At 41.9% G+C, this 27688-nt stretch overlaps 2 protein-coding genes across 31 annotated transcripts in view; one reads left to right on the plus strand and one right to left on the minus strand.

Moving 5' to 3' along the window:
* The window catches only part of cacna1c (calcium channel, voltage-dependent, L type, alpha 1C subunit), a 213472-nt gene extending 197294 nt beyond the window's left edge, over nucleotides 1–16178 (plus strand). For 14 of the 29 annotated variants that reach the window (XM_079653918.1, XM_079653896.1, XM_079653920.1 and 11 more), the window contains 18 exons: nucleotides 1–39; nucleotides 383–474; nucleotides 1880–2042; nucleotides 2892–3019; nucleotides 3119–3215; nucleotides 3719–3819; nucleotides 3950–4068; nucleotides 4240–4367; nucleotides 4661–4801; nucleotides 6770–7134; nucleotides 9340–9366; nucleotides 11796–11924; nucleotides 12013–12140; nucleotides 12260–12357; nucleotides 12468–12564; nucleotides 12741–12849; nucleotides 12959–13121; nucleotides 13277–16178. The exon at nucleotides 1–39 is cut by the window's left edge and continues 27 nt beyond it. In XM_079653918.1, the coding sequence (XP_079510044.1) occupies nucleotides 1–39; nucleotides 383–474; nucleotides 1880–2042; nucleotides 2892–3019; nucleotides 3119–3215; nucleotides 3719–3819; nucleotides 3950–4068; nucleotides 4240–4367; nucleotides 4661–4801; nucleotides 6770–7134; nucleotides 9340–9366; nucleotides 11796–11924; nucleotides 12013–12140; nucleotides 12260–12357; nucleotides 12468–12564; nucleotides 12741–12849; nucleotides 12959–13121; nucleotides 13277–13753 (2601 nt within the window). In that variant the 3' untranslated portion in view covers nucleotides 13754–16178. The other 15 variants (XM_079653922.1, XM_079653909.1, XM_079653923.1 and 12 more) reach the window with 8 other exon arrangements.
* A 7351-nt stretch (nucleotides 16179–23529) lies between these two features.
* On the minus strand, nucleotides 23530–27224 carry LOC307021625 (uncharacterized protein). 2 transcript variants are annotated; one of them, XM_079653930.1, is made up of 8 exons: nucleotides 27069–27223; nucleotides 26701–26903; nucleotides 25826–25936; nucleotides 25622–25717; nucleotides 25372–25482; nucleotides 25149–25269; nucleotides 24754–24960; nucleotides 23530–24674 (listed from the first exon to the last, which is right to left on the minus strand). In XM_079653930.1, the coding sequence occupies exons 1-8, from the start codon at nucleotides 27085–27087 to the stop codon at nucleotides 23653–23655; spliced, it is 1890 nt and encodes a 629-aa protein (XP_079510056.1). In that variant the 5' UTR covers nucleotides 27088–27223; the 3' UTR covers nucleotides 23530–23652. The 2 variants fall into 2 exon arrangements, with proteins under 2 accessions (XP_079510056.1, XP_079510055.1); XM_079653929.1 differs by having other exon boundaries at nucleotides 25149–25482; nucleotides 27069–27224.
* Between the last annotated feature and the right edge of the window lie 464 nt (nucleotides 27225–27688).

Below are 27688 nucleotides of genomic sequence, written 5' to 3' on the forward strand. Positions count from 1 at the left end.
GTGATGCTATTCTTCATATACGCTGTGATCGGCATGCAGGTAAGCCATGGCGTGTCAGCCTGTTTCCCCCCCCCCCCCCCCTTTGTTGTGTTTCCTCCTCTCTCCTCCAGCTGGCCTCCGTCCTGTGTCTGTCCTCCTGGAGTTCCCGTTCGGTCTCACCGCCCCTCTCTCTCTCTCTCTCTCTCTCTCTCTCCTCCTCTAGCTGTTGTCTCTCCTCTGTCTGTCTCTGTCAATCCTCCTGTTCTTTTGCTTGTATCACTGATGATGAGAGAGCGGAGGGTTCTAATTTTGGTTGATCCAAAGAGCAATTACTTCCACCACCTGTCAAATGCTGACGTCATATTCTGTTTGCTGTGACTACTTCCTCCCCCCTCCTGTATAGATGTTTGGTAAGATAGCGCTGCGGGATGGCACAGAGATCAACAGGAACAACAATTTCCAGACGTTCCCTCAGGCAGTCCTGCTGCTCTTCAGGTGAGGAAGATGCCCACGCTCCTCATCGTCTACACTGGTCCCCTTCTTTCCTCCCTCATCTTCACTCTCCTCTCCACTCTTAATATATACTCTTTTGTTTATGTAAAAATCAGCATCTTCTTTTCTTTCTATATCATCGCTCTGCTCTTTTTCTCCTTCCATCATTAGTTCCTGTAGTTGTAAATTAATATAAATTACTTTTATCTTGTTGATCTCCTATATTTCCTCTGTTGTGAAAAGCCTTTTATATTATACATTAGAGGTTACAACTGACATTTTACAACTGAAGAGGGTTAAATAAATGGCACAATGTGAAATAATAGTTCAGCAATAGCAGGCATAGCCAATATATCACCAAATATCTGACAGTCATACCAGTTTCTTAGCAGCTCCACATTCTATATGTTCACCTGGACACTAGTATGAATCTAATAACTGTCGTAAACATATCTCTGAATTAATTTGGTCCACTAAGGATGAAGCCTTCTTAAGTTTTCAGAGGACTGATCATACATTTAAACATCCTGGATCCAGTCTCAAAAACCTCTCTGTCCTGTGTGGTTGCAATGATGGTAAGATTCCATGCAGGGGCCAAAAAAGAAACACAAAAAGGATGTTTCAGAAATGATCAACAATAGTATGATCTGGCAGCCAAATCTTTTTTGTAAGAATGTTGCCATACAATCATAACAAGCATCTTTTTCTACTGACCCCTTCATGGAAAATATCATAGCAATGCTTCCATTCAGAGAGACAGGATACTTCAGACTGGTTGCAATACATGATAAATGAAGGTTACACCTGTCAAAACTTAAACAAGTGAGAAAGCTCCGCAGTACTGAAGCATTCAGAATGGAAGACAGTTTGGAACATGTCTTGATCTTCAGCTCAACTAAAGCATACATGACATTACTTTGCTGTTGCTCAGTACATTCAGTGTATTAGGATAAAATGATTTTTTGTTCTTTTTTATATTCAAACTAACACTTTGCATATGTGTCTCCCTCTCTCTGTCTTTGTATCTATGTGTGTGTGTGTGTGTGTGTGTGTGTGTGTGTGTGTGTGTGTGTGTGTGTGTGTGTGTGTGTGTGTGTGTGTGTGTGTGTGTGTGTGTGTGTGTGTGTGTGTGTGTGTGTGTGTGTGTGTGTGTGTGTGTGTGTGTGTGTGTGTGTGTGTGTGTGTGTGTGTGTGTTTTATATATGCTCGTATGTATGCAACATCTATGTGTCTCTGTGTGTGTGTTAATGCATAAATGACCATGTGACTCCATGTTGGTGCACATGCACACATCTATGCCTGTATGTGTACTTTAATGTATCTGTTTACGTGCGTTTCTTTGCATGCATATCTGTGTCAACGTGTGTGCATATCTGTGCCGGTGTGTGCATGCATGTCTATCTATCAGATGTGCAACAGGTGAGGCGTGGCAGGAGATCATGCTGGCATGCTATCTCAATATGCCGTGTGAGAAAGGATCGACCAATGAGAACAACTTGGCCCACGAGGACTGTGGCAGCCAGTTCGCCATCATTTACTTTGTCAGCTTTTACATGCTCTGTGCCTTCCTGGTGAGTACAGAGAGGAGGAGCTTTAATGCTCCCCTTTAAACACTTTGAAAGATAGGATTTGATAACATTGCAGTTATTATCACCAGGGTTGTGAGGGTTGCTTTAAAAATCTAATCCGTTATAACCTGTAGTTTTAACACTTTTCGTGACTTTAGGATTACCTTTAACATCAAACGCAATGCAAATAAATAAAAGAGAAAGAAATATGAAGTTTTTTAGTGTGTTGTGCAAGACAACAGAACGATGTGAACTTATATTTAGGATAGAAAATGTGTCCTCTTAAATTTGGTCTAGACCTACAGAATAGTAGAGCTTACAAAAAGCATTTTCATTTGAATAAATTAGGTGTCCACCTAGTGCATTAAATACAGATGTATAATAAAAGAAGAATGAAAGTAGCCTAAAGGAAAACCAAAAAGGGAATTCAGGCAGTACGTCTACCTTTAATATATTGATCTTTGTTGATACATGTTAGTCCTGCAAGTAATCCCTGTTTTTCAAAAATGTACCAGTAATCTGATTACATATTTCTCTATGTAACTGTAAGGGAATACAGTTACTTATTCTTTGTATAATGATTACGTAATCACGCTACATGTAATGCGCTACTCCCCAAGCCTGGTTATCTCACATATTCCATTACAATAAGAAAAGGTGGAAACCCACGTCAAATGTTATTCAAATCTCAAAAAATAGTTTAGAGATATTGATACTTTCTTTTAGTACTTTGAGAACTTTTAAACTTGAATTTGATGTTCAATAGATTGTCCATAATGGCTTGAAACATGTAGTGTTTAATCGCCTGTATATTGTTAGTGTAGTCTTTGACTGATTCCTGATTCTCCCCAGATCATCAACCTGTTTGTGGCCGTCATCATGGACAACTTTGATTACCTGACACGTGATTGGTCAATCCTGGGGCCACATCATCTTGACGAATTCAAGAGGATCTGGGCTGAATATGACCCAGAAGCTAAGTAAGTTTATAGCAAAATAACAATATATGTCATCAAAATAAATCTTCATTCATCTGCAGAGAGTCCCTATGGTCTGTGTAACTTCTGTGCTGTTTCCAGGGGGAGGATAAAGCACCTGGACGTGGTGACTCTGCTGCGGAGAATCCAGCCTCCTCTGGGTTTTGGAAAGCTCTGTCCACATAGGGTGGCCTGCAAGGTAAACACACACACACACACACACACACACACACACACACACACACACACACACACACACACACACACACACACACACACACACACACACACTAGTGGTACTGCAAATTCTCACAGAATAAAAATGAAATATCACAGCTTTTCAAATTCCAGTATTCCACATTTTGCTGTGATTTTTAGACAGAATTAAATCCTCTACATTTTTCCAGGTGTGATAAATATACAGAGATGTGTCTTCAGGGTATAAATATGAAGACATATTGACAGCTTTTAACACTTTCCACAGTGACTCAAATGGCACATTGACAACAGATCGTACAGAGAAAATGTTTTAGATATCAAGACATCAACGTCTCTCTAGAGGATTAAATGAACAGTGACCACTGTCTGCTCATTTAAACACACTGTCAGCTGCCAGTACCTATTTTGGTTTGTTGAAAATGAAGGAAATGTGTATGTTTTAATTGAAAATGTTGATGTGAATAAACGTTCTCTCTGGTGTAGCGTCTGGTGTCGATGAACATGCCTCTGAACAGCGATGGAACCGTCATGTTTAACGCCACACTGTTTGCTCTGGTCAGAACCGCACTCAGGATCAAGACGGATGGTAACAGACACACACAAACAAACACTAGATACACACACACACACACACACACACTGGTGGGCAAATCGGCCCATGGAAATGTATTACCATCTTTCCCAGTCCTAGTCTTTTCTTTTTTTTATGTATACTGTTCGTGCGTATGCAGGTAACCTGGAGCAAGCCAACGAGGAGCTGAGGGCGATAGTGAAGAAGATCTGGAAGAGAACCAGCATGAAGCTCTTGGATCAAGTAGTGCCTCCTGCTGGAGGTTTGTATCCTCTGCAACAGTGTACTCACGCCTTCATAACTAACAATAAACACAAAAAATCTACCAACAGGGATTTGATTTTCCTTTATTATTACTTTGCCTAAAGCTGTTGCAGCATGTCTTGCAACAGTTGAAAAATGATCCTATTTATAATATTTTAATTTCTTGCAGATGATGAGGTAACAGTCGGGAAGTTCTACGCCACCTTCCTCATCCAGGAATATTTCCGCAAGTTTAAGAAGAGGAAAGAACAAGGGCTGGTGACCAAGGTGGCCCCCAAAACAGCGCTTTCTCTGCAGGTACACAAGCATGCACTACCTTTAATCATGAAGCTCTATACATTTGTTGCATTGTGAGGAAAGTCAGAAGAGGGCAGTACATTTTTCAAATTGTGACTTTGATGGATCCCAAAATAATCAAAGAAATGCAAGGTGATATTTTGCACAGCATTTATTGGGCTCCTTGGTTATGAATGAACCATAGAAAGAAAATAATAGGTTTGTTTTGAGTCTTTCGATCTCTAAATAAACATGTCCTTCACATTGTTATTCTATTAAAGTGCAACGCTTACATTGTGTTGGTCTTTGTGTAGGCGGGCCTGCGGACATTACATGACATCGGCCCAGAGATTCGGAGGGCCATCTCCGGAGACCTGACCGTGGAGGAGGAGCTGGATAAAGGCATGAAGGAGCCTGTGTCTGCTGCATCCGAGGATGATATCTTCAGGGTAAAGGTTGGATACACACACCCTCACACACTCTCCAGAGAGAGAGCCAGAAAGAGAGAGAGAGAGAGAGAGAATGTCGGCATCCAGCATATACACAGAAATGCTTGCATTTGCTCATAGGTTCATACCAACATTTAATAAGCCCCGTCCTCCATCACATACCGCTTGACTTCCATTCACTTAATTTGATTTAGATAATTGGTCTTTTGCATTTAAAAAATAAATAAAGCACATCCATTTACTGCAAATTGCAAAATAAGAACAACAGTTGATCACTGTAACTGAGAGACTCAGACAAAACTGCACACACACACACACGCACACACACAAACACACTTGTTCGCTCAAGGGTGAGTAATGCTCGTGTTCAGCCTCCATTGTATATATATAACTGCCTCATTAATGCACATCGTTTTGCATTCTGCTGCATTTTGTCCCTTTGGCATACAGTAGGTGACACAAATGGACTGATATACTGTAGCTCAGGGGTGCCCACACTTTTTCAGCTTGGGAGCTACTTTTAAAATGACCAAGCACATAAGATCTACCTACAGGACCGCCCCTGCCCAATCTGTGTCGCGAGCGCGGGGGGGGGGGGGGGGGGACTAAACGGCAGATAAATTATGACACTAATTGCGCCTAGGGTTGCAAAATTCCGGGAATTTTCAAAGATGGAAAATTTCCACGGGAATAAACTGGGAATTTTCAAAATTGAAGGTTGGCTCTTCATAGGGAACTTAACCATAGTTGGGGAAAGTATATTTTAGCATAATCTTGACAACAAACAGATGCCATTCAAGTACACTTGAATATCCATGCCATAGCACTACGTACTGCATGGCTATTGAGACCACACAAAGGTTCGCAACAGGCTCACAAATGTGAGAGTGGAAAAACTGGTTGGCATTCGGGCAAACCTAAGGCTCTTTGAGCCTGACACAGAGCCATCCTCAACAAGGCTGGACAGTGACACTGAAGAGGAAGACTCAGAGTTGGATGTTGATGAGGCCCAGGAAGAGCCCATTGACTGAAAGGCTTTAGCAAAAATGCAGATGATCGCTTGAAGGAAGATTTGCATCTTTAATGGGACTTTTTGGAGGGAGAAGGGCTCTTTTCATTTAACATTTTGAATGGGACTTTTTGGGGATCTTTGGATGGGGGGTGCATTTTTATTCATTTTTTAATGAGTGGGCTTTGGGGGGATGAGTAATATTTAACTCAACATTCCTGTTTTCGTTCTTCAATTAAACAAATAATTGTTTAATAAAAGAATTAAAACTTGTTCTGTTCTACTTTTTTTTTTTAAATTCATGGTTTTTTGTTTAATTTTGCATCGAATATTTCCAAAATTCGCCAGCTTAACTTCCCATGGAAACTTTCCGGAAACTTTCCGCCCCTTTGCAACCCTAATTGCGCGGCATAAGCGCATAATAGTGCGCCGCATTTGCGCTTCAGATGAGGAGGTGAGGCCCCCTCATAACTTCATGAACCCGTATGGCACAATGCAACTCAGACTGGCTTACCTGTACGTCAATCAAGTGGCAAAGGCCATAGTAAGGATGGATCATAGGCTAACTTTAAACCTTTTTAAACTTTTTTTTTTCAATGCCATGCGATCTATCCGCCCTGCCTTTGCGATCGACTGGTCGATCGCGATCAACGTATTGTGAACCCCTGCTGTAGCTGGTATAATAATGTTTAACAATATAATTTATCTCATTATCATTTTACTACTAAAAAAAATAATTTGAGAACACATTGCTGATAAAGGCTCTGCTTGGTTTGTGACTTGAGGCCTTTGCTTGGCATTTCCATCTTGGCTGAGTAGTTTTGTTGCTGCCAGCGCTGAATGTGACATTAGCACTTTTGACTGATTGTTTGAGTGTAGTAACATATTAAGATACTTTGAACTGAATTTTTATTTCCTGGCTTTTTCCACAATGCTCATCCTTCATTTTTTTATTAAACCCACAGCGGTCAGGTGGGTTGTTCAGCAACCACGTCAACTACTACAACCAGAGCGATGGCCACGCTTCCTTCCCACAGTCCTTCACTACCCAGCGTCCCTTGCACATCAGCCAGAAGGGCTCCCCTTGTGAAGGCGAGAGCCCGTCCCACGAGAAGCTCATGGACTCGACTACTTTTACCCCTTCTTCTTACTCTTCCTCCGGCTCCAACGCCAACATCAACAATGCCAACAACACAAGCATGATCGGGGTGCCGCCCCAGGGCACCAGCCGATTCCCAAGCCCGTCAATAAGCACTGTGGACGGGCACACGGGGCAGCCGCTCACCCCCATCCTACTGCCAAGATCTGCATGGTGCTTTCCTCCAAAGAGGTGAGTGCAGGCCGGACATCCGGTTACATCAGAACCAGAATCAGAATTCCTTTAGTAGTCCAGCAGCGGGGACATTTACAGAGTTACAGCAAAGTGGCTTAGCAGGTAAAAAAAGGAAAGTAAGAGTAAACTAACTTATTACATATAGAGAAGCAAAACACACATTAGTAATAGAACAAATAAATAAAGACAAATAAGTACACAGCCATGGCTAACAATTAGTAGCAGCAAAAAAGTGACATTAGCAACAAACTACGGTATTGGGACATTTATACAAATATGTTTTTCACATAAAAGTGATAATTGCACAGTACAATTGCAAAGAAAAAACATTATCAAACTACTTTTTTTGAATTGGTGTCCTGGGAACTTATTTGCTTTCCTAATATTTGTGATTCTGAACTAGGAATTTATCATTAATTATTGCCTGAACACCATCACACTTTGTAGTTAGCCATAAAGATAATAAACAACATGACATCAGGGTGTCCGCGGGGTCTTAAAAAGTATTAAAAGTTGATAAATCAATTTAGCAAAAATTAAGGCTATTCAAAAGTATTAAACGGCCTTTTCCAAGGTATTAAGAAGGTTCACAGCAACGAAAACATGAAACACCCTTTAGTTTACTGAAACGACATGTCGGGAAACCCCCCAAGGCGGCCCCATGCATAGCGCGCCGTAAAATGCTGCTTATTATTTTAAGTTTGTTGCCTTGCGCCGCTCTGTGTGTGGGGGGGGGGGGGGGACACACACACACACACACTAAACGACTACGGTAACGGGTCCCAAGGTAGGTAGACCGGCATACGCAACGCTCTGGGGGTCCAACGGCTCCGTGTGTAAGCTCTATATGATTATTTTCTGATAACGATGAAATAGCCCGCCTCCCTCTCCCCACGTCTCCTGCTGCTGCTGGACTGTCAGAAGAGCGGGAGGAAAAGAGAGGCAGTCACCGTTTATTAAATATTATTATATTATTATACAGAGAACAGAGTCGTTATCAATTTTTTTTAAAGCTCAATAAATAACAAAGAAGGCCTCTGACAGGCACTTTTCTAATTTTGTACGGAAGATTTAAACTTTAACGGACATGTTGCCCGGCGGAAGATTTTTTTTACGGAAACTCTGCCGCACGGTCCCCTCGTTCCTTGGAAGAGGCGGAGAGGTGGGTGTTTTTCATCTGCTGGTGGACTACCTGAGAGATACAGCAGGAGAACACGCCGTCCACCGCGGAGAATAAACAGAAGGGCAACCATGGCAACCATGCTCCGGGGTCTTCTTCGCTGCTTTTGGTGTATTTCGGGCGGCAGCAGCGCCACTTACAGGCCTGACATATGTACTACATCGTTTCCAGCATTTCCAGCGGTCTAGTGTGAACGGACACGTTAATGAATCGAATACGTGTGAACGGAAGCCTTTTTTGCGCTTGCGTATGCGTTTTAACGTATGCATCCTCGTGGGGCCGGGGTCTAAGCCAAACTATATCCGGTCACAGAGATCTGCTATTTTAAAGTAAAGTCAACATATATAGACCCTAAATATAGTCTATATTAAGAACGAAAAAAGTCTTAACATATCCTTTTTTGTAAACATATGACAAATGTGTGAGGGTGATGACGTCAGAGCATCGTCCTATGTGCCAGGGCTTAGCCCCGGACAGCCCCAGCCCAATTTAACCCCTGGGTATTTGTGAGGGAGCTCCTATATGGCATTACCCCGCTGAAGCTCACCAAAGTTTAACATATTTCATAGTTCAAAGTTTTGTCAATTTTTTTGTTTATTGGTCAAATACTGGTTTCTAATGGTTTCTGAGGAGTTTTACTGGAATGAAAGAGCACAGAGTCTACAGAAGCAAAAAAGCAGCATACTGCATTAAACCTGACCTTCACAGAGAGGTTGAAGTTCATGTGGAAAGGAGGCTTCAGTAGTCTGTCTGCACTCTGTTTAGTTTTGCGATCTTACAATCAATATAGTAAATGTGAGGTAAAGTGTGTTGCCAATGTAACCGGTTAGAACTCAAAGTTGCGATGAGGTCTTAAGATGTATGGAAAGGGTCTTAAAAAAGGTCTTAAAAGGTATTAAATTTGACTTCAGGATTCCTGCATATACCCTATCAGTACTGACATAAATGTTTATCCTATTTCCTTCATTTTCTTTTTCCCTTCCTCCCCTCTTTCCCTGTCTTTTGCGTCTGGTGACAAGCAGGACGTGTTTTTTTGACACCCTCATGCGGTATGTTGCCAGGGGACAAAGAGAGAAAGTAGTGTGTGTGTGTGTGTGTGTGTGTGTGTGTGTGTGTGTGTGTGTGTGTGTGTGTGTGTGTGTGTGTGTGTGTGTGTGTGTGTGTGTGTGTGTGTGTGTGTGTGTGTGTGTGTGTGTGTGTGTGTGTGTGTGTGTGTGTGTGTGTGTTAGTCCCCCTAACTGCGTGTGACAAAGGTTTCATAGTGCGACATAAAATGGCCAACTGTGCTATAGTAAGACTTGCTATGCACATAATGCTTAAGTTGCTAAAGCTAAAGCCAGGCTGTATGCTGCTACTGTACAATGTGCTACAAAGCCATGGATAGACTGTTTGGTGCGGCCAAACCTCTGCTATCAAAGGCTCTATTGCTGCTGTTTACTGCTATTGGATGGCAGGTCTGGGTTAGACACAGTGTCTCCTTTCTTTCTATGTTTTGCTCTTTATGCCATACACTTTGCTCTAGATTTGTATGGCCTGTTGAAGAATATTTCCGGTATCCTAACCCCTCTGGCCCACTATTAGCACCAGCCTCAGGAAAACCTATACAGTATGTGTACCCTAATTCTGAGAAAGAGTAGGAGAAGAGCTGAAACGTTTACTTTAATTAAATGTATTATGTCAACAGCTTTCACATTACTGTATTAGGTTAGTTGAAAACAATAATATTAAGTTGAAATAACAAATACGAGGTTCAACTTAATATTATTGCCTTCAACTAACCTAATACAGTTATTTTAAATCTGTTGACATAAAGCATTTCGTTAGAGTCCACGTTTCAGTTGTTTCAGTGTAGTTATTACCTCCTGAGGTAGTAGGGCTTTAGACCTATCTATTCTCTGATCTATTTTTTGTTAAAATAATGTTTTGAACCTAGGAGGACAGGATCCTCTGAAGATTAAGATCCCGAGTCATAGTTAATCAGAGAGAGGGTTCATCTCATTCCCTTTCCATGTGTTCAGAAAGTTAGTTATTTATACTTGCTACAATATAGGCAAAGCAAAGTTTGAACTTTGCAATGCTTTCTGGCCTTGATGAAGGGTAACCTCGATGCAGCTGCCAAGTGGAGTGAACTGGATCAAAGTCATTACGAACAGTCTTAATCAGGTTGTTACCAAGTGCTGTTCTAACCCAGAACTTGCTGATGAACAGCTTACTTAGCTCTGAATTGAAGGGACATCTTGACATTTCGATTTTATTATTATTTTTCTTCACTGAGTAATCCTGAAGAGAAGAGATTTGCTTAAAAAGAAAAAGAGGTAATTAGCATTTTTTTTATTTGTAACAAAACAGATGGTTGGAGTTGCTTTGACTTACTGTAACACTAAAGCAAACTATGGTGTTAAACGTCAGATGTCAAGATGTCTCCTCAAAGCTTAAGTCTGGAGTATGAAACATATGTGGACGGATAGGGTGGCAAGACATCTTTGATTACAAAAATAACACAATTTAAAGTAGTACATGGTATATGCACAGTTTAGATTAAGAATGCGTCAAGAAAATAAGACCAGCATTTCAGGCTTCTTCTGTCTGCTAACAACGTTTTTCCCAGGCTGATGGGGGTGGAAGAAGTACTCAGATCTTGTACTTATTAAGTCAAAGTAGAAGTACCAGAGTGTAGGAAGTGTTACAAGTAAAAGTTCTGCAATAAAAATGTTACTCAGGTAAAAGGTCAAAATATAGTTAAAGTAGCTAAAGTAAAAGTAGTCATTGTGCAGATTGGTCCATTTCAGAATAATATATATGATGTGTTTTATAATGATTGATAATTAAATGTTGAGGAGTAAAAGTACACTATTTAACTCTGGATTGTAGTAAAGTAAAAGTAGCAACAATTGAAGTACAAGTACCTTAAAATTGTACTTAAGTACAGTACTTGAGTACATTACTTACTTACTTTACACCACTCATTAGAAAATAAAGCATCTGATTCCAGGACTTGCCTTCATTTGAAATGATGAGAACAGCTGGAAAAGTGAGGCTTCCATTCAAACACTTGTATTCTTAACAATAACAGCTTGAACAAGCCAAAGTGTTGTCTTTCCTTATCTTTGTTTTGAAAGATGTCTGCACCTTAGTCATGCTATCAGATGTCATATTCCAGTTGATGCTTTTACACTTTTGTTTTAACAATACAATAGTTATTATTCCCACCTGCTTCTCCTCCTTATTTTTCTCTAGCTTTTTCTTTTTCTTCTCCTCCCTTCTCCTCTTTCCTTCTCCTACATGCCTCAGTGGGTTTCTCAGTCTCTCCTCCTAAGCTCCTCTCTGAGCTTTTTTGCTAATCAGCTGCTTCTTTTTTTTCTGTGTGTTTACGTTTGCATCTGTCCGCTTATGTGTTTACCTGTTTTTCCATCTGTGGTCGGTGTTTTGTTCATTTTGTTGGTTTGTTTTGGTTGTGTGCTTGTTTGTTTGCTGGCAGCTCGGAGTCCACGGACAGCCGCCTGCCGATCATCCGACGAGGCGACGGGTCGACGGAGGAGACGTACGATGAGAGCTACGGAGACAACAGGAAGTACCTAGAGGACGACCACTCGCTCTCCTCTGACATGTACAGACCAAGCCATTTTCACCTCTACATTTCATGAGTTTCAGGGTGGGTCTGTCTCTAACTACTCTCTGTGTCTCTGTGTGCTCAGGCTGGTATATCAGGATGAAACATGTAAGCAGTTGACTCCAATGGAGGAAGGAGAGGAGGGAGAAGACAGAAGAGGAGGAGGAGGGTGGCAGTCTCCCAGGAGAGTCTTCCTCTGCCCCACTTCTCTAGGTGAGTACACATCCCTAAAAAAAATGTATCAGAAGTATTGGTACAACTAGTCTTTTCTTGTTCATACAATGTGCAAATGTTTACATTCTGAGTGTTTACACATTTGTGGTGTGTGTCAGGGCGGAGATCGTCTTTCCATCTGGAGTGTCTGAGGAGACATTCAAGGCCGGACGTCTCCCAGAAGACTTCTGTACCCTTACACCTTGTACATCATCAGGTAGAAACAGTTGGCCAATGATACTCTCACAAATAAACAAATTGTAAATGTGAACTAGGTCCTGCAGACTCCTCTCCTCTGACCCGTCCCTCTGCTCTGTCCTCCTCCAGGCTCTGGCAGTGGCAGGACTGAGCCCTCTGCTCAGAAGGAGTCACTCCCCCACCCTCTTCAGTCGGCTGTGCTCCACTCCTCCAGCCAGTCCCACAGGTACCCTCAATCCTGTGCTCACACTAAATGCAAATCAGCTGTTTTTCAAACAGAAATGTGGCTTTGCATATCATGAGCGAGCACTCTTACCGTTTTTTTTAATGATGAAAAAATGTATTGTTTTTGATGAGATTGGTTTGTTCTCCTGATGGTTGCTGCTCTGTCGTTGTCTCTAGCCATTGGCAGTGACCCCTCCTACCGACGAGTGCCTTCTCTGAGGCTGGAGGGCACGAGCTCCCATGAGAAGCTCAACACCAGCCTGCCCTCTGTCAACTGTGGGCCCTGGTAGGATTATGCACCTGGAAAATAACTGTTACAAATAACACTGTCATTTCCCAAGAGGCAATCAGGAGGATTCTTATGATACTCTAATAAACAGATGTATTTCTCTTAGGTACAACGACAGTAATGGGAACAGCCGAGGGCCAAGTCCTAGCCCCAACCCCAGTGTGTCCAATCAGAGACCACCGCGGCCAGTGTCGCTCACAGTGCCCTCGCTACTGGGAAGAGACTCCAGCTCCCTGTGTCACGGCAGCGCAGGCAGTCTGGTGGAGGCGGTGAGTGTGTGTGATTTGGACTGCTCCAGAGGGCTAAATTACACAGATTTATTTATTGAATTATAACTCTTTGGAACTCAGAAACACTGTCAAAAAAGAAAATCATAGAGGTTTAGATTTCTCTTTAGGTTTCTCTATCTCCCTCTGCCCCCCAGGTGCTAATATCAGAGGGTTTGGGTCAGTTCGCCCAGGACCCGTCTTTCATCGAGGTGACTAAAGCCGAGCTGGCGGACGCATGCGACATGACCATCGAAGAGATGGAGCAGGCGGCCAACAACATTCTCAACGGTAACACCGCGGCCAACGTCACATCCAGCACCTCCTCCACCTCCCAGCACAGCCCCAGTGGCAACCTCCTCCCCTTCCACACAGCAGCAGCACCTCACAGGGACCGAGCGCTCAGCGAGGCCGGGGGGGAGGCCGGGGGGAGCAGAGGCTCCATCCATGGGCCGTCCTCAGAGGAGGAGAGGCAGGAGCTGCTAGCAGGTGTGAGGGGACAACAAGAGGAGGAGGAAGAGGCAGGAGGGGCGGAGGAGGGGCAGCACAGAAGCTCGGTTGTGATTGGAGGAGCGCGGCAGAGGAACAGCGGGCTGTTGGAAGACGAGGATATGGAGTGTGTGACGAGTTTGTAGGAATAGTGAACGGTTCGATTGGCCAACTGGCCCCTCTGAAATCATCAGAGACTGAAGCCTGTCAGTGCTGGGTAACAGCGCCGAGGCTGGCTCTGTCTGTCCCCCCCCACACACTCACACACTGTCTGCCTCTCTGCCAGACCAACCGCTCTGGGCAATGGCGGCCAGTGACGCAACCTTAAACACCGGGTTATGACTCTGTTAGTCTGTATGTGTGCGAATGTTTGTAGTCAAGTATACCACACTATACTCTATACTATCTGAGTGTATGCTTGTGTGTGTGTGTGTGTGTGTGTGTGTGTGTGTGTGTGTGTGTGTGTGTGTGTGTGTGTGTGTGTGTGTGTGTGTGTGTGTGTGTGTGTGTGTGTGTGTGTGTGTGTGTGTGTGTGTGTGTGTGTGTGTGTGAGATCTATGATTTTCTCTATTTGTACGTAAGTGTGTGTGTTCTCCACACGTGTCTGAGTGTGTCTCTAAAGTGCCTCACAGTTTTATCAAGTCCTCAAAGTGTGAAAAGCAGATGAGTAAAGAAAAGCAGAAAAGGTCAGGGGAAAGTAGGGATGGGGAAAGGTAGAAAGGAAACAACAGAAGCAGGACCAGAAGCAGGACGTACTTGTATTGACTTCCTGCAGTCAACATGTGGTAATTGTTTTCATTTCCTCTGCCTACTTTGGTGTTGTGTTATTGTTGTTTGTCTGGCCGCCATGAAGCCAGGTAGGGGACAGCAGACCAGCCTGTGAGGGGGTCAGTTAAGAATTGAAATCGCACCCACCACTCGTGGTCAAAGGTCAACTCCTCCTCCTCGGTTCACTGATGATGAAGCGCTGTATTGAGTAAACAGGGGCGAGGAAAACCCTGTTTGAAATCTCATTTCTCTTCCTCTTCCAAAGCTAAGGAACCGTGGAGCACAGCCCTGCCAGCCCGGGGGGGGGGGGGGAGGGATTAGGGTGACACACCGCCCCCAGCCAAGGGGGGAAGGATTTGAGGGATGGACCAACAGCCACAACAGAGCTTCTGTTAGGCGGCACACTCTGGCCAACAGGAAGCTAGCCAGCCCTTTCACCCGCTGGTCAGTAAGATGTCAGCAGGAGAAAAACTCACCTTGATCTGGCTCCACCTCCTCCGCCACTTTTCTTGTTTGGCCACGCCTACTTCCTGCCTCAAAGAGGAGATGGGAGGAGCATTTGGTGGCTAAGCAGACACAGCGAGCCCCCTTTTCTGCCTCATACCTCACCGCTCCTCACTCCTCCCTCTCTCCTTCCTCACTCCTCTTTGGATATTCTACCATTCCTCTCGCACCTACGCCGGGATTTTGCTTTTTTTCACCCTGGGGAGGTGAGTGAGAACACGGCAACAGAGATGGAGGGTTGAGAGAGCTGGAGTGACCGATTGAAAGAAAACTGACTCTGCGCATGGATCTACAGAGGATCTGTCCATCAATCAACCTCACTTCCTTCTCCGAGACCCTCCTCTTCCTCTCAGCGTGGAATCCTATTGGATTTGCTGCCACACACTCTCCCTACAGAAACGCCCACTATGTATTTAATCAGTTGAATATTGTGCAAAACTGGCTAGCCATGACTATTTTGTTTTAAATTCATGATGTTATTGGTTTAATTTATCCTTGATTTGTTTGCACAATCGGGGTGCTGGTCTTATAAATGTATTTTTGCTTGGTTTATTTTAGGAGAATTTTAAGAGGTTTTAAGTATTGAAGCAGGGCGTAGTGTTTGCGTGCGAGTGTATAACTATATTTGTGAGTGCGGGTGTGTGTTTGCGTTTTAGTACAGAATGTATGTACGTACGAATGTGTGAGATAGTGTGTGTATCTACAAGGGGGGTCTTTCTCTCTAAAAGTATGCACCTTTTACAGATTGTATCTATTTATTTATTTATTTTTCCCAGAAGAGAAAAAAATGTGTGTTAGGATATGCGTTTCTTTCTGTGCGTGCCTGTGTCCGAGCGGTTACTTATGTATTCTAAAAAGCTGCTTTTAAGCCTAGACAGTAAATTAAGGTAGCATTACAAGTATGGTATTCTGTGAGGGTGTGTGGGTGTGTGTGTGTGTGAGTGATAATGGGCCTCCTTAACACAGGGTTACCATGGACAGGCATGCTTCCTTTGTGATTTCTTTAGCACGGTTTTTACTTTTTCGCCAAGCTGCACAGCCACTCTATCGTTGAAAATGACTCATTCAAAAACGTTTCTTTCTGTCTGTGTTTAGAGGCGGTCAGGTCTCCAGCAGGGTGAGAGGGACAGTTCAGTTTACAGTGGTAATTAATCTGGGCATTGCAGCTTGGCTAAAAGGGAACAGGCCTTTTGGCACTTGCTGCTGTTCTTCTTTATGGTGGATGGTAGGTCTGAATGGTAGAAGCACCAAATTCACACTGCCACAGGGACGCCTCATTATGAAGGGGGGGGGGGGGGGGGGGGGGGGGTGACACCCTGATCGCTCGACTGTAAGACACCATTATCACATGATCTCCTCATTTCTCCAAATGAACTATTAGGGCTGGTTTACAGATGCTGCAAGACTTCTGAAACACATCTCTTTCTGTCTGCTCATATCACAAAGCATTATGATTTAGTCTTATTGTCAGAAATAAAACAGCTTCCTTGACAGCTCATTTACTGTCAGTTGATAAGATGTGATAATTGTTGGGTTAACGTGCTAAATGATTGGATCAGAGAACTACTGTCAGCTTGGAGAGACGTTTTGTCCTGGATTATCCCCTGGTGCGATTTTTGTGTTTTCATTTTCTTCTAATGGCTTTTAGGTAGCATGCTGACAACTTTTGACTGAACTTTCTCACTTATAGTTTCACATGAGATAAGGAATGACCACGGTACACAGTTCTGGACTTCAGTTCACAGGCCACAGGTCTCACCTTGGTAATGTATCTTCTCCAAAAAGAAACATTCCTTATGTCACACACATCCTTGGTGCCAACCGTCACATTTATTAAACAACATGAAGGTATTACAAACTGAAAATAATGAAGTTAATTTCTCTGAAATGTTATATTACAAGTTATACTATAGCCACTGAAATGTTGGAAACACTGTATTGATGTCACCACCACAATCCAGATGTCAGCTGGACACTAAGATACACCTCAGAGAGTAAGAAAGGCAACATTATCTTGAGTTAAAAACTGTACTTTTCAACTGAAATTGTCTTATAAGTTCTAAAGGAAATCAAATATTTTGCGATATATTATCTCTAAAAATCTCACTTAATCCCAGAGACATTGTCACTTGTCAATTTATTACCATTTGTTTTCTCTTTCATTTGCCGTTGAGGACTCATTCCTACATGTTGAGCAAAGCAGCTTATGGCAGGGAAGGGTACGTATGAACACACTGCCATACACTGCATCCTGTGCCAGTAACAGACTTCTGACTTTATTATGCAAACTAAATGTGAATGTTGGACGTGTTCTTAGTGGCAGTGCTATTGTTGTTTTGTGGTTCGGACCATACTGCAAACCCTGAGGAAGTCTTTGTTGTCAAAGGAATACCCCCCCTGATACTCAGATTTCTCTTTTCCTTTCCTCCTTTAAAAAACATCTCCAGTATTTCTGTCTTCTGTGACTCGAAAATCACCACCTCATGGAAATAGTACTTTTATTCAAATAGCTTGGTACCATAAGCTCACATCAGTTTCAGTATGAGTCAAGCAAAACGTCTGAAAGTTAGAAAAGCAGGTCAAGCTTGTGTGTGCAGGGAAACATCTGTGTTTAGCATTCTAACTTTAAAGATACAAATAAATCACACTTTGTGTTTTGGTTTTTGATTACACACTTTGTCGGATCAGCCCTAGTAAAATTGAGTTATCAATTGAAAATATATAATTAGTAGTCGTCCTGGTTATTCATGCCGATTGACTTGATATACCTAATATCTATTAAATCCTCAATGCTCCTAAATGTAACCAGCAGACACCTGTAGAGTAAGGTAGCACTTTGTGTGTGCGAGCTGCTACAGAGAACTGTCTGCTTCCATCTGCCAGTTCAACAGCTGTCAACGTGAAGGAAGTTATGCTAAGAGTATTGAATGACGATAGTATGAATCAATAATGATCAGAACCAGTCCAGGACCAGTGAAAGATAGGATGGGAGGATTTACATTTGTATGGCTTTACATAGTTATCCGTCACAATCATAAATGCTTTGAGGATTAAAGAACATAGATAATTGATGCATGCACTCATAAACTACATTCACTCCAAATGCTTTACTTTTGTGTTCCTAGTAAAATTCCACTTGCATATTATAGACACATTTAGAGTCCGCCTGCATATCAGAAGTGCCAAACGGGCTGTGATGCGTCTGTTTGAAGGATGTTAAAGTTCACTGGAGGCCTGTGGTGTCCCGTGTTCATGTGTCCTTTAGGTCAGGGTGAGTTGTGCTGCAGTGTACGGATGAGTGGGTGTAATCCTGCATCCAACAAGATATGCAATAACTATGACTGTACACAAGGTTCCCCAAGTCAAATACTTTTGAAAGTTCAAAAAATATATATCTGTCTGTTTGTTACATTTTGAAGTAAACTCAGTGTTTCAACCTCACATACTTGAAAGCAGGTACATTTCAGTGCAGTTTAGTAAAGGAGTATTTGGATCTGCAGTCTAAAGTTTGTTTTGAGACATGGAGGGGAAGTTGTGTTTTGCTCTTTATTCCCAGAATGCAAGCTGATATTTTAATGATTCTGCATCAAAAAGCACCAACTTCTCCTCCAGGACTCAATATGTGTTTGACTGCATCGTCTTATCTTGTTTTAGTTTTGAAATGCAGCTACCATCAGTATTACATGAGGAGGTTTTGCAGTTGTTTTGTTCTGATCAGGTTAAGTATCATATCACAGCAGTATTTCCCCCCCCACTTTAGACAGTTGTCACTAACTCTTTGCTTATGTGTTGTCTCTGTCTTTGACTCATATATGTTCCTTGTCTTCAGAGGATGGACCAGTGGGAATGATGTGTACAAAATGGACCAAAATACCCCAAATGATTCGTTTTTTACAAAACACTTTGACTGATTGAAACCAAGGCTCAGGACAGACAAACACAGACAGAGCACAGACACACTTACTGCTTACTGGCTATATTTAAGTGAACAATGTACATGACAACATGAACTTAAAATCCACAGGATAAACTTATGCTGTGTTCTGATTCCATACCAGACAATCTAAGGCATGTCAAAAAACATAGGTGATCATATCTGGATTAAGCCCAAATACCTTGAATACTACATTTCCCATAATTCAACAAATCTAATCTTACTACATCTTTTAAACTGCAACGTGACTTCTGCACCTTGACAGTTAAGAACCTAATTATAGATGGTGGCAGATACAGAATGTTGCTTTGTGTAGTACTGACTTTAACACTTTGGACAGAAGTCATTTTAAAGTCACGTTTTAACATTTGACAGCGCAGCATATTTAAGTGTGCTGATTTATTGTGAACACATTGCAAACACCTACTTCAAAGATTGATATCTAGTCATAATGTATACAAAATAGTGTGTACTGTGGAATTTGAACACGGCACAAGTTTGTAGTCTGCCACGTTTTGAACAGCTGATTGTGTTTCTAATTAGCAAGGAAAGCACAGGTGACATTAATAACCTTAATCCTGGCCTTTTCCCACTCTGTGCCAGTTGCTGTAGATCTGGAACTGCTGAATGGCCATTATTATGTGTGTTGAAGAGTGACAATCTGTTGATGACAATAGGAGGCAGGGTGTTTGGTCTGAGTGGGAATGTGAGATGGAGAGTGTTTTTAGGGATTGTTGATACTGTTATTCCATGTTTGAATCGCAGGGTTGTCTAGGTTCGTACATGGAGGATTATATATCAAGTGATGTTAAATGTGCATGGGTTTCTCTCTCTAGGGATATCAAGTATTGGTCCAATGTGAATGATAGTATATTATGTCTCACCACTAGCCAATGATTGTATATTTTTATACAACATATACCATATTATAGCAAGATATATATGAATATATAATATTTAATCACCAGAATGTTGAAGTAAAGGGCAGGACACTTCTTTGAGAATGTAGTTTGTGAAATGCTGGTTCTAACAATATGTTACAAAGGCCTACTGACAGAGGGAAACAGTGTTTGTTGGGCTTTTAGGTCATTTCACAACATACTATGAGGCTCTTCATTCCATCAAATATGACTCAATTGAAATATCATCAGCTGCATAACACAAAAACCAAATGACCTTCAGGTGAGACCCCTGAAAACCATTACCAATGCTGTGACTCCAAAAGAGGCTATTTGTGCAGATTCAGAAGACACTAAGGAACAGAAAGGGACCTGAAATCCAACATGCTTTTGTTTTGTTCTTTGGTAAAGTGAAAACACCAGCAGCCTGTCAGCACAGCCAGAGTCTGGACGTTTCCTTCTGTAGCGCCGGGACGCCGGTCTCTCTTCACTAGTCCTGCAAACACTGTACACAAATGCATTCTGAAAGCTATCAAAGACATCAAACCAAAAAATCCACCGGTCGAAGGACTAGGTCTCTCTATGCTTTGAGCCATGTCAATCATGTAGCTTCTATTCTCTTCTTCCAAAAACAATTAGAGAGCTTGAACTCTATGAGTAGAAACTCTCATGTAGTGCAGACAGGGGAGGAATCAGTCCAGCTACTGAGCAACCTAAGGAGTATGTGGGTTCATGCAGCAATGGGACAACGTTTGGTTTGGAAGAGTACATTGTATGAGATATTTTATGGCATATTTGATCCAAAAATGTTGAATTGATCATCAGTTAAAAAAGATGTTTATGTGGAAAAGCTGCTGTACATGACAGAATACATTCATCAGTATCAGGAGAAGACTTCATCCAACATGCTTTAACAAAACGTAGTATTTTCCACAGTTAAAAAGGTATTATAGTTGTGTATTTATCAGTACATGCACACAGATGTGTTACTATTACCCACAGAGTGTGAGTGTTCTTGTAAACCGAAGTGTTGGTTGATCACTGTTTGATCCTGACACAGATATTTTAAGAGGACTATTTTGAATATAGATTTTATTTCCTTTTAAAATCTAGAGTATCCTGCTGTCGTAGTATTCTAAATACATCTCAATCTTGAATTCCCTTTTCTGGAGAAACATCCTCTCCCAGTTTTCTCTTGTACAGATTTTGGTTTGGCATATTGATGATCGAATATGGAACTGAAAGCTATAGAAGGAATATATATTATGAAATACACGTTTTTATTGCAGGTATCTTCTATTTTGGATATTATATATATACATATATATAAATGATATGATGATAGTATATGATTGTTTGGAGTTGGAGTTTGCAGAGGATCAAAACAAATATTGTTCTTTGAGGGAAAATGCCCAAATCAGTTCCAGATGTGCCACAGTGTTAAACTCTCCACATGCTGGCAGTATTGATATGGGAGCCAGATGTTTGGGTTCACTGTATGTGAGTGTTAGCCTCGTATGTGTGTTGCCAATGCAGGAGTTAGGGATTACATTACATGATGGATTCATTTTCAAACTTGATTAATAATCAAGACATTTGGCATCAAGAAGGAGATTATGTTCATTATTTCTTTGATGTGAAAAATCCCATTCAAAGAACATTATTTATTCAAAGTTATTGAAAGGACTTTGGGGGTCAAATGTATTCAGGTGTTAAAACCTTAACCAGTATTGAAAGAATCTCAAAGAACTCTGGCTCATACTGTAGTCCCACTTATAGACACATGTAAAGTCTGCTATAGTGTTGGAAAGAGCCATTTGTTCATGGTGGTTAGGAACAGAAATGTTATTTATTTGCTTCCCTCTTCCTGTTTCTGGGGCTGATGAGCCCTAACATGAACCAAATAGATTTGTTTGCCCAACAGATTTAGAAATAATGATAGCTCTATTTACCTTTGTGTAGCAGCACACTATGAGAACATTCTGTTGGAGGGACTTTAATCACTCATTGATTCTCTTTTTTGTATTCACACACAAAGCTCCTTAACATTGCACCACGAATGATATCATATCTGGAATGTAAGACGCAGTGATGCTCATACTGCTGTACTAGCATTTACTAACACATTTTGTATTTAAAAGTTGGACTACTGGTTTATGTATGGATGTATGTCCTTTGTTAGCAGCCCTGAATAAAATAAAATGTTACCAATAATCTCAGCTTTCAACTTAAAAGTCAGATTTTAACTCTACGCTGACACATCTCCACAAACCTTACTCCAAGTGGTTCTGTCTTGCTGAGAAAGCCCATTTGACCCAGATAGTTAGAATCAACAGGTATGCCTGTGTGTAAATGCAGCTTTAACTAAACTGACCAATCAGAGAGCAGTGTCCTGTAGTGTTTCTTGCTGGTGTGGAAACGCCTCTTTAACAGCCTGCAGGCGTTAACTAAACACTTTCAACCGAGGCAGGTGATGGTTCATTGTCAGGGGATCCACAGATCCTCACAGCAGGGTCTCTGTCCCTTATTCCCTGAGTTATCGCCATGGCTACGTGGCTCCGTCCTCCACTGGTCAGCAGTGTTTTATGATCTTGTTCTTGTCTTAGTTCATGCAAAGTGTTAAAGGGCCTTGGACAGGATGAGCTGATTGTTTCTGTTGTGCTGTCAGAGAGAAGTCTGTTATTATTTGTCTGAGGTGTTAACACAGAGACCAATTTGTTGTAATATTATTAGTGACGCTACTGTTAAATGTAGTATTTAATAACGGCACTATTTATGGTCAGAAAATGAACCAGAGTGTGTTCTTGTACTTGCAGTAGCTTTGGAGGCAGGTGGTTATTTTGTAACTGTTCTTTAACATAAGCCACTCCCCCTCCACTACGAGGGATTTCATTGGTTCTGAGGTTGCTAAGTGGCCCAACATCACTTGGTTTCCTCAGTAACCGTTTGTCTCCTAGGGGACGACTGCATGGTCTCACAGCTGACACTCCCTTTGTTCTTCTTCTGCTTCTTTCTTTGTTCTGAAGGAGTTCTTGATTATTATTTTTTCCTTCATTCACTTCATTTTACATTTTAGAAAGGGAAAGAATACAAATGAAATAAATCAGAATATTAATTCAATCACTTTTCTACTCCTATTTTCAATAAAAAGTTAAATGAAAAACCAAACAAAAAGTTGATTTGTAAATAAGTAATGTACAGTTTGTATCTGTAACTTGTCAGTCTGTCATTGGTGACAGAGTCTGTCTTGCTTATAACGCACGCTACCAGTAAATAAAAAAAGGAAAAAGTATATTTAGACTGTATGGTCCCTTGAAAGCAAGTTTTAAATTAATATCTGATGTATATCCTGTAACATTGCATTTTTATCTGAGGAATGATGTTATTAAAAAATTGCAAATAAATTGCATTTCCTACAGCTGTGTTTTCCACTTCCCTAACACTGTGTTTCAGGTCTTCTTCATCATAATGTATCTGGCAGAGCAATGCTGATACTCAACTGCCACGGTACCATTGCATTTTCAGCTTATAAATGATATTTTTCTATTAAATGTGATCCACATAAGATTTAAAATATATATATATTTACTGTGCATAATCACAGCTTTACTAATACATTCAGCTGTGTGTGGGTATTAACATTTTTTTTTGCTCAGTTAAGTATGATTTATGATTCTCAGGCGCAGTGGGATGCAGAAAAGTAGGAGCCTAGAAAAACAACATCAGTTTTGGTAATGGTTAACGGCTGCTAAAATGCACAAGTTAGATTAAAAAACAAAACATTTGTAACTGTAAGTAATGAAGAAACAAAGGCAGATCAGAGTAATTACATATACTTTACTTTCCAATTGTTACTGATTAAACAATAAAATGTTTATGATAAAGTTTATTTTGACTTTGCACAGCTTCTGTGCAAAGGTGTGATGACTACATTCTGCTATCACGTGTCAGGTTTGTGGGTTCCCAGGTGCCTCTTCAGGTTCCCCTGCTGGGAGAACTCTCGCTCACAGCTGGGACACTTGAAGGGTTTCAGCCCGGTGTGGCTGAGCTTGTGTCTCTTCAGGCAGTTCAGAGTGAGGAAGCGCTTGGGGCACTCGGAGCAGAGGTAGGGGCGCTCCCCGGTGTGCGAGCGTGTGTGCACGTTCAGGTGGCTCTTGGTTGAGAAGCCCTTCCCGCAGTGGGTGCAGGTGTAGGGCATCTCGCCCGTGTGGGAACGGGTGTGCAGCATTAGCTCCCCGGAGGACAGGAAGCACTTCCCACATGTGGTGCACAGGAAGTTCTTCTCCCCTCGGTGCATCTGCATGTGTCTGGTGATCCCCGTCTTGCTGAAGCCCTTCCCACAGACGGTGCACAGGTTGGAGGGGCCTTCATGCAGCCGCTGGTGCTGCTTCAGAGAGTAGCTGCACAGGAAGCTCTTGTTGCACTGGCTGCAGAAGAAGACCCGCCCCTTCCCGTGGAGCCTCTGGTGCTGGTAGTACCCCGAGGGGCTGATGAAGCCCTTCTCACACTGGATGCAGCAGTACGCAAAGCTGTGGAGCTTCATGTGAGTCTTCAGTTGATTGGGAAGTTCAAAGACCTTTTCACACTTCAGGCACTTGGTTTCCTCCTCGGTGAACTTCTTGTTGACGGGCCTGGTGCTCAGGAAGCGTTTGTCTTCCACCGTGGGCTCTTTCCGTTTACGTCGCTCCTTGTTTTCTAAGTTGTTCTTCTTTGGCTTACGTTCCCGCTTTTTATCAACTCCTCCTTTTGGTTTGAGTGTCCTCTTTTTCTCAGAGTTGACTTCTACTTTAGTTTTTTCATCTGCACTTTTCTGCTGAGACTTTGCTCTGGCTTTCTTCACAAATAGTTTTTTCTGGGGGGGGGCTTTAATGGGGTGCCCACTCTGAATGTGCTCTTGGACCTTCCTCTTTAAGCAGTGGGTGAAAGAACACTGAGGGCAGGCAAAGAAACGGGACAGGGAACCTGAAAGCATGAAAGGAGCATGTTAGTAAAACAAGTGACTGATTTGAGAACAGTTCTGTCCTGCAGCTGATCGTCTGACCTGATTCTCTTTTCGGCAACCAATCGCCTGGAGTGACGGCTGAGCTTTGACCCGAGTCTTCTTCTAAATCTTCCAGTGTCAGGGTCTCTTCCTCATGGTCATAGTCCTCTTCCTCACTGTAAGCCTCAGACAGCCTCTCCTCCACAGCAGTGTGAGCAGGGAGGGCCAGAGAGGACAGAAGGATATCCTCCTCACTGCTGGAGGGAGCTGAGCACAGGAGAGTTTAACATGAGAGTCACTTCAAATATTCTAAATGAACATAAACAAGACAAATTGAAAGAAATTGTGCAAGATAGCAGGAAGGATACAAAAAAAGCCTGTTCAAAACATGGTCCTTTTTAACCAGATTGAAACTCCTTAAAAAACTGTTCCTATTATATTTCTGTTGAACTCACCAGAGCCCAGAGTCCCCATCTGTCTGTGATGGAGCAGCAGAGTGTTCAGGGCCAACGGGTTGGACAGATGCTGTCCAAAGTCTTTGGACAGAGATGTTGTTTCTGTGAGCCATGCTGCTGTCTGAGATAGAGAGAAGCAGGTGAAACAACACTGTACACACTTCAGAGCAAGAACAAGAGAGATCCAGGGGCATTGTCGTGGTTCAACAGTCACACATACTACCTGCTGCAGGTCCGGGACGGGCAGCAGCTGCTCCAGCCGGGACAGGAAGTCAGACACCAGCTGCTGCAGCCTGTGGTCGTAGTCAGAGCCGTAGTTCACAGGAAACACCTCCTGCAGAAACACCCAGCTGCTGTGAATGGTTGGTGGGTCTCTAGATGTTATGTGATCAACATTCAATCTTTCTTGTGTCTTTTGTGATAATTAAAGATATCTGGGTCCCATCCCTCCACTGTATGACTCATAAACACACCTGGAAGAAGAACTCCTTTTCAAAAGGAACGTTTAAAAGGTTCTGCACCAGTGCGGCAAAGTTAGTGAAAGAGGTCTTCAGTATATCTCCACTGGCCTGAGACAAGTGGACAACAAGATTAGAAACAGGTATTTCAGATTTCTGAATGGATATGTTGGTCCATGTCTGTGTAATAAGCAGCTCTGGATTTTCTTTAAAGCCCACCGTCTGATCGCTGGAGCTCAGCTCAGCGCTGCAGGCCTGGATCTGATCCAGGTGGCTCTGGATGGTCTGCAGATGGGCCCCCCCATCACTCCGACACAGCTCCAGGACCAGCTGACCACAGGTGGGAGACACGTAACTCAAAACAGTGTTTTAGAATATACATGTAACTAATAAAACACATAACTAACATTATCACTTATAAAACTACAAAACAAGGTCATGAACAGAGACGGAATAAGTACTCAAATTGTTAATAGCAATACTACAACATAACAATACTCAGTTACAAGTAAAAGTAATGCATTTAAAATATGATTAAGAAAAAGTACATTCATCAAAATATACTTTAGGTACCAAAAGTAAAAGTCATGCAGAATGGCCCATTTAAACAATTGTATATACTGGATAGCTTAACCTATAATAATGTATTGGTTGATTTATATTTTGTATTAATAATCTAAATCTGCAAAGTAACTTAATCTGTAAAATAAATGTACTTTAAGTAAATGCATTTCAATTGTTACTCAAGTAAAAGTTATCATCAAAATATACTTAAAGTACTAAACGTAAAAGTAGTCATTGTGCAGATTGGTCCATTTCAGAATAATATATATGATATGTTTTATAATGATTGATCATGAAAGTGTTCTCAAAGCTGGTAAAGGTGCAGCTAGTTTGAATGACTTTACACACTGCAGGGTAGCTTGTGAATTTACTCCAGGTGGAGTGTAGTGTCAGTGTGTGATGATTATATTTCACATCATTAATTGTAATAAAGTACTTGAGTAAATGTCCTTAGTTACTTTACACTACTGACTATGAAAGAGTGTAATATTAAGACTGAATGTATCTGAAGGGGGTTCAGAGCGGCTCACCCTGGCTCTCAGGCCCAGGAGCAGGCTCGCTCTCCGGCCGGGGCTCAGCAGCTCCGGGACGGTCTCTGTGGCCACACTGATGAAGTCCAGCAGTTGGTCGTACTGCAGAACACTGCGCTGCTGCACTATCTGCCACATGAAGGCAGACATGAGTCTCACTGGCGGGACGAGGAGGTGTAGTGAAGCCGGGGGGAGATGGGGGCCTGAGGGGAGGAGGCTCCATTACTGTTCATCTGCACATCATTCACAACTTCATATCTAAAAGGTTTAGCTAACGTTAGCTTGTTAGCTATATTTGTAGCTGTATTATTGGGTAGTCTGAATTGCTGCAAGTTCTATTACATAATTAGATAAATATTTGCACAAACCTTTGCTTTTCCACGCCATTTCTTTGTTTAAAAATGTCTAAACAATGAACAAAATACCATGTTTTGCTTTCATCTGGGCAAGCACGGGACCAAATTGGTCACTTCCGGGTAAAGCGGAAGTGGTGAAAACTCATGGAGAGTTATGCGTTCCTTCAAAATAAAAGCTAGAACACACGTTCCTGTGGTATGTGGGACTATTGGAGTAAGGCAGTGTTCTACCAGTAGATGGCACACATGTGTCACTGCCACCTGGAGTTTATTTTAGATTATTCATTTGGAAAGGTAAAAAATGATTTTAAAATGTGTATATCTTTATTGCAGGATGTTAACTAATCAATTCGTCTGCTTTTTCTACTATGACAAGTACATCTTATTTTGGAGTGCCTATAATGCTTTACAAATAGATATATGACCAAATCTATTCAGGTCTTAAATGGAAAGAAATTACTTCCGAAATCCGAATAAACTATTTTTTTATTACAGGAATTATACGGAAAGCATTAGGGCCACATGAGAAACACATTTTGGGATGTGAAAAAACTTTAGTCACAGAATTCTGATATTAAAGTCAGAACCATAGACTGTATATATAAAGAACTAAAAGAAAAAAGGTCAGAACT

The sequence above is a fragment of the Notothenia rossii genome (genome assembly GCF_949606895.1).
Source record: "Notothenia rossii genome assembly, chromosome: 10".
In the NCBI taxonomy this organism is placed as follows: domain Eukaryota; kingdom Metazoa; phylum Chordata; class Actinopteri; order Perciformes; family Nototheniidae; genus Notothenia; species Notothenia rossii.

Excerpts from the sequence above, each read along its gene's own strand:
- LOC307021625 (XM_079653929.1), bottom strand. Across the intron at positions 25,718-25,825 it reads TGAGCTCCAGCGATCAGACG|GCCAGTGGAGATATACTGAA; the intron begins GTGGGCTTTAAA and ends CACTTGTCTCAG. Across the intron at positions 24,675-24,753 it reads GTTGCCGAAAAGAGAATCAG|GTTCCCTGTCCCGTTTCTTT; the intron begins GTCAGACGATCA and ends TCATGCTTTCAG.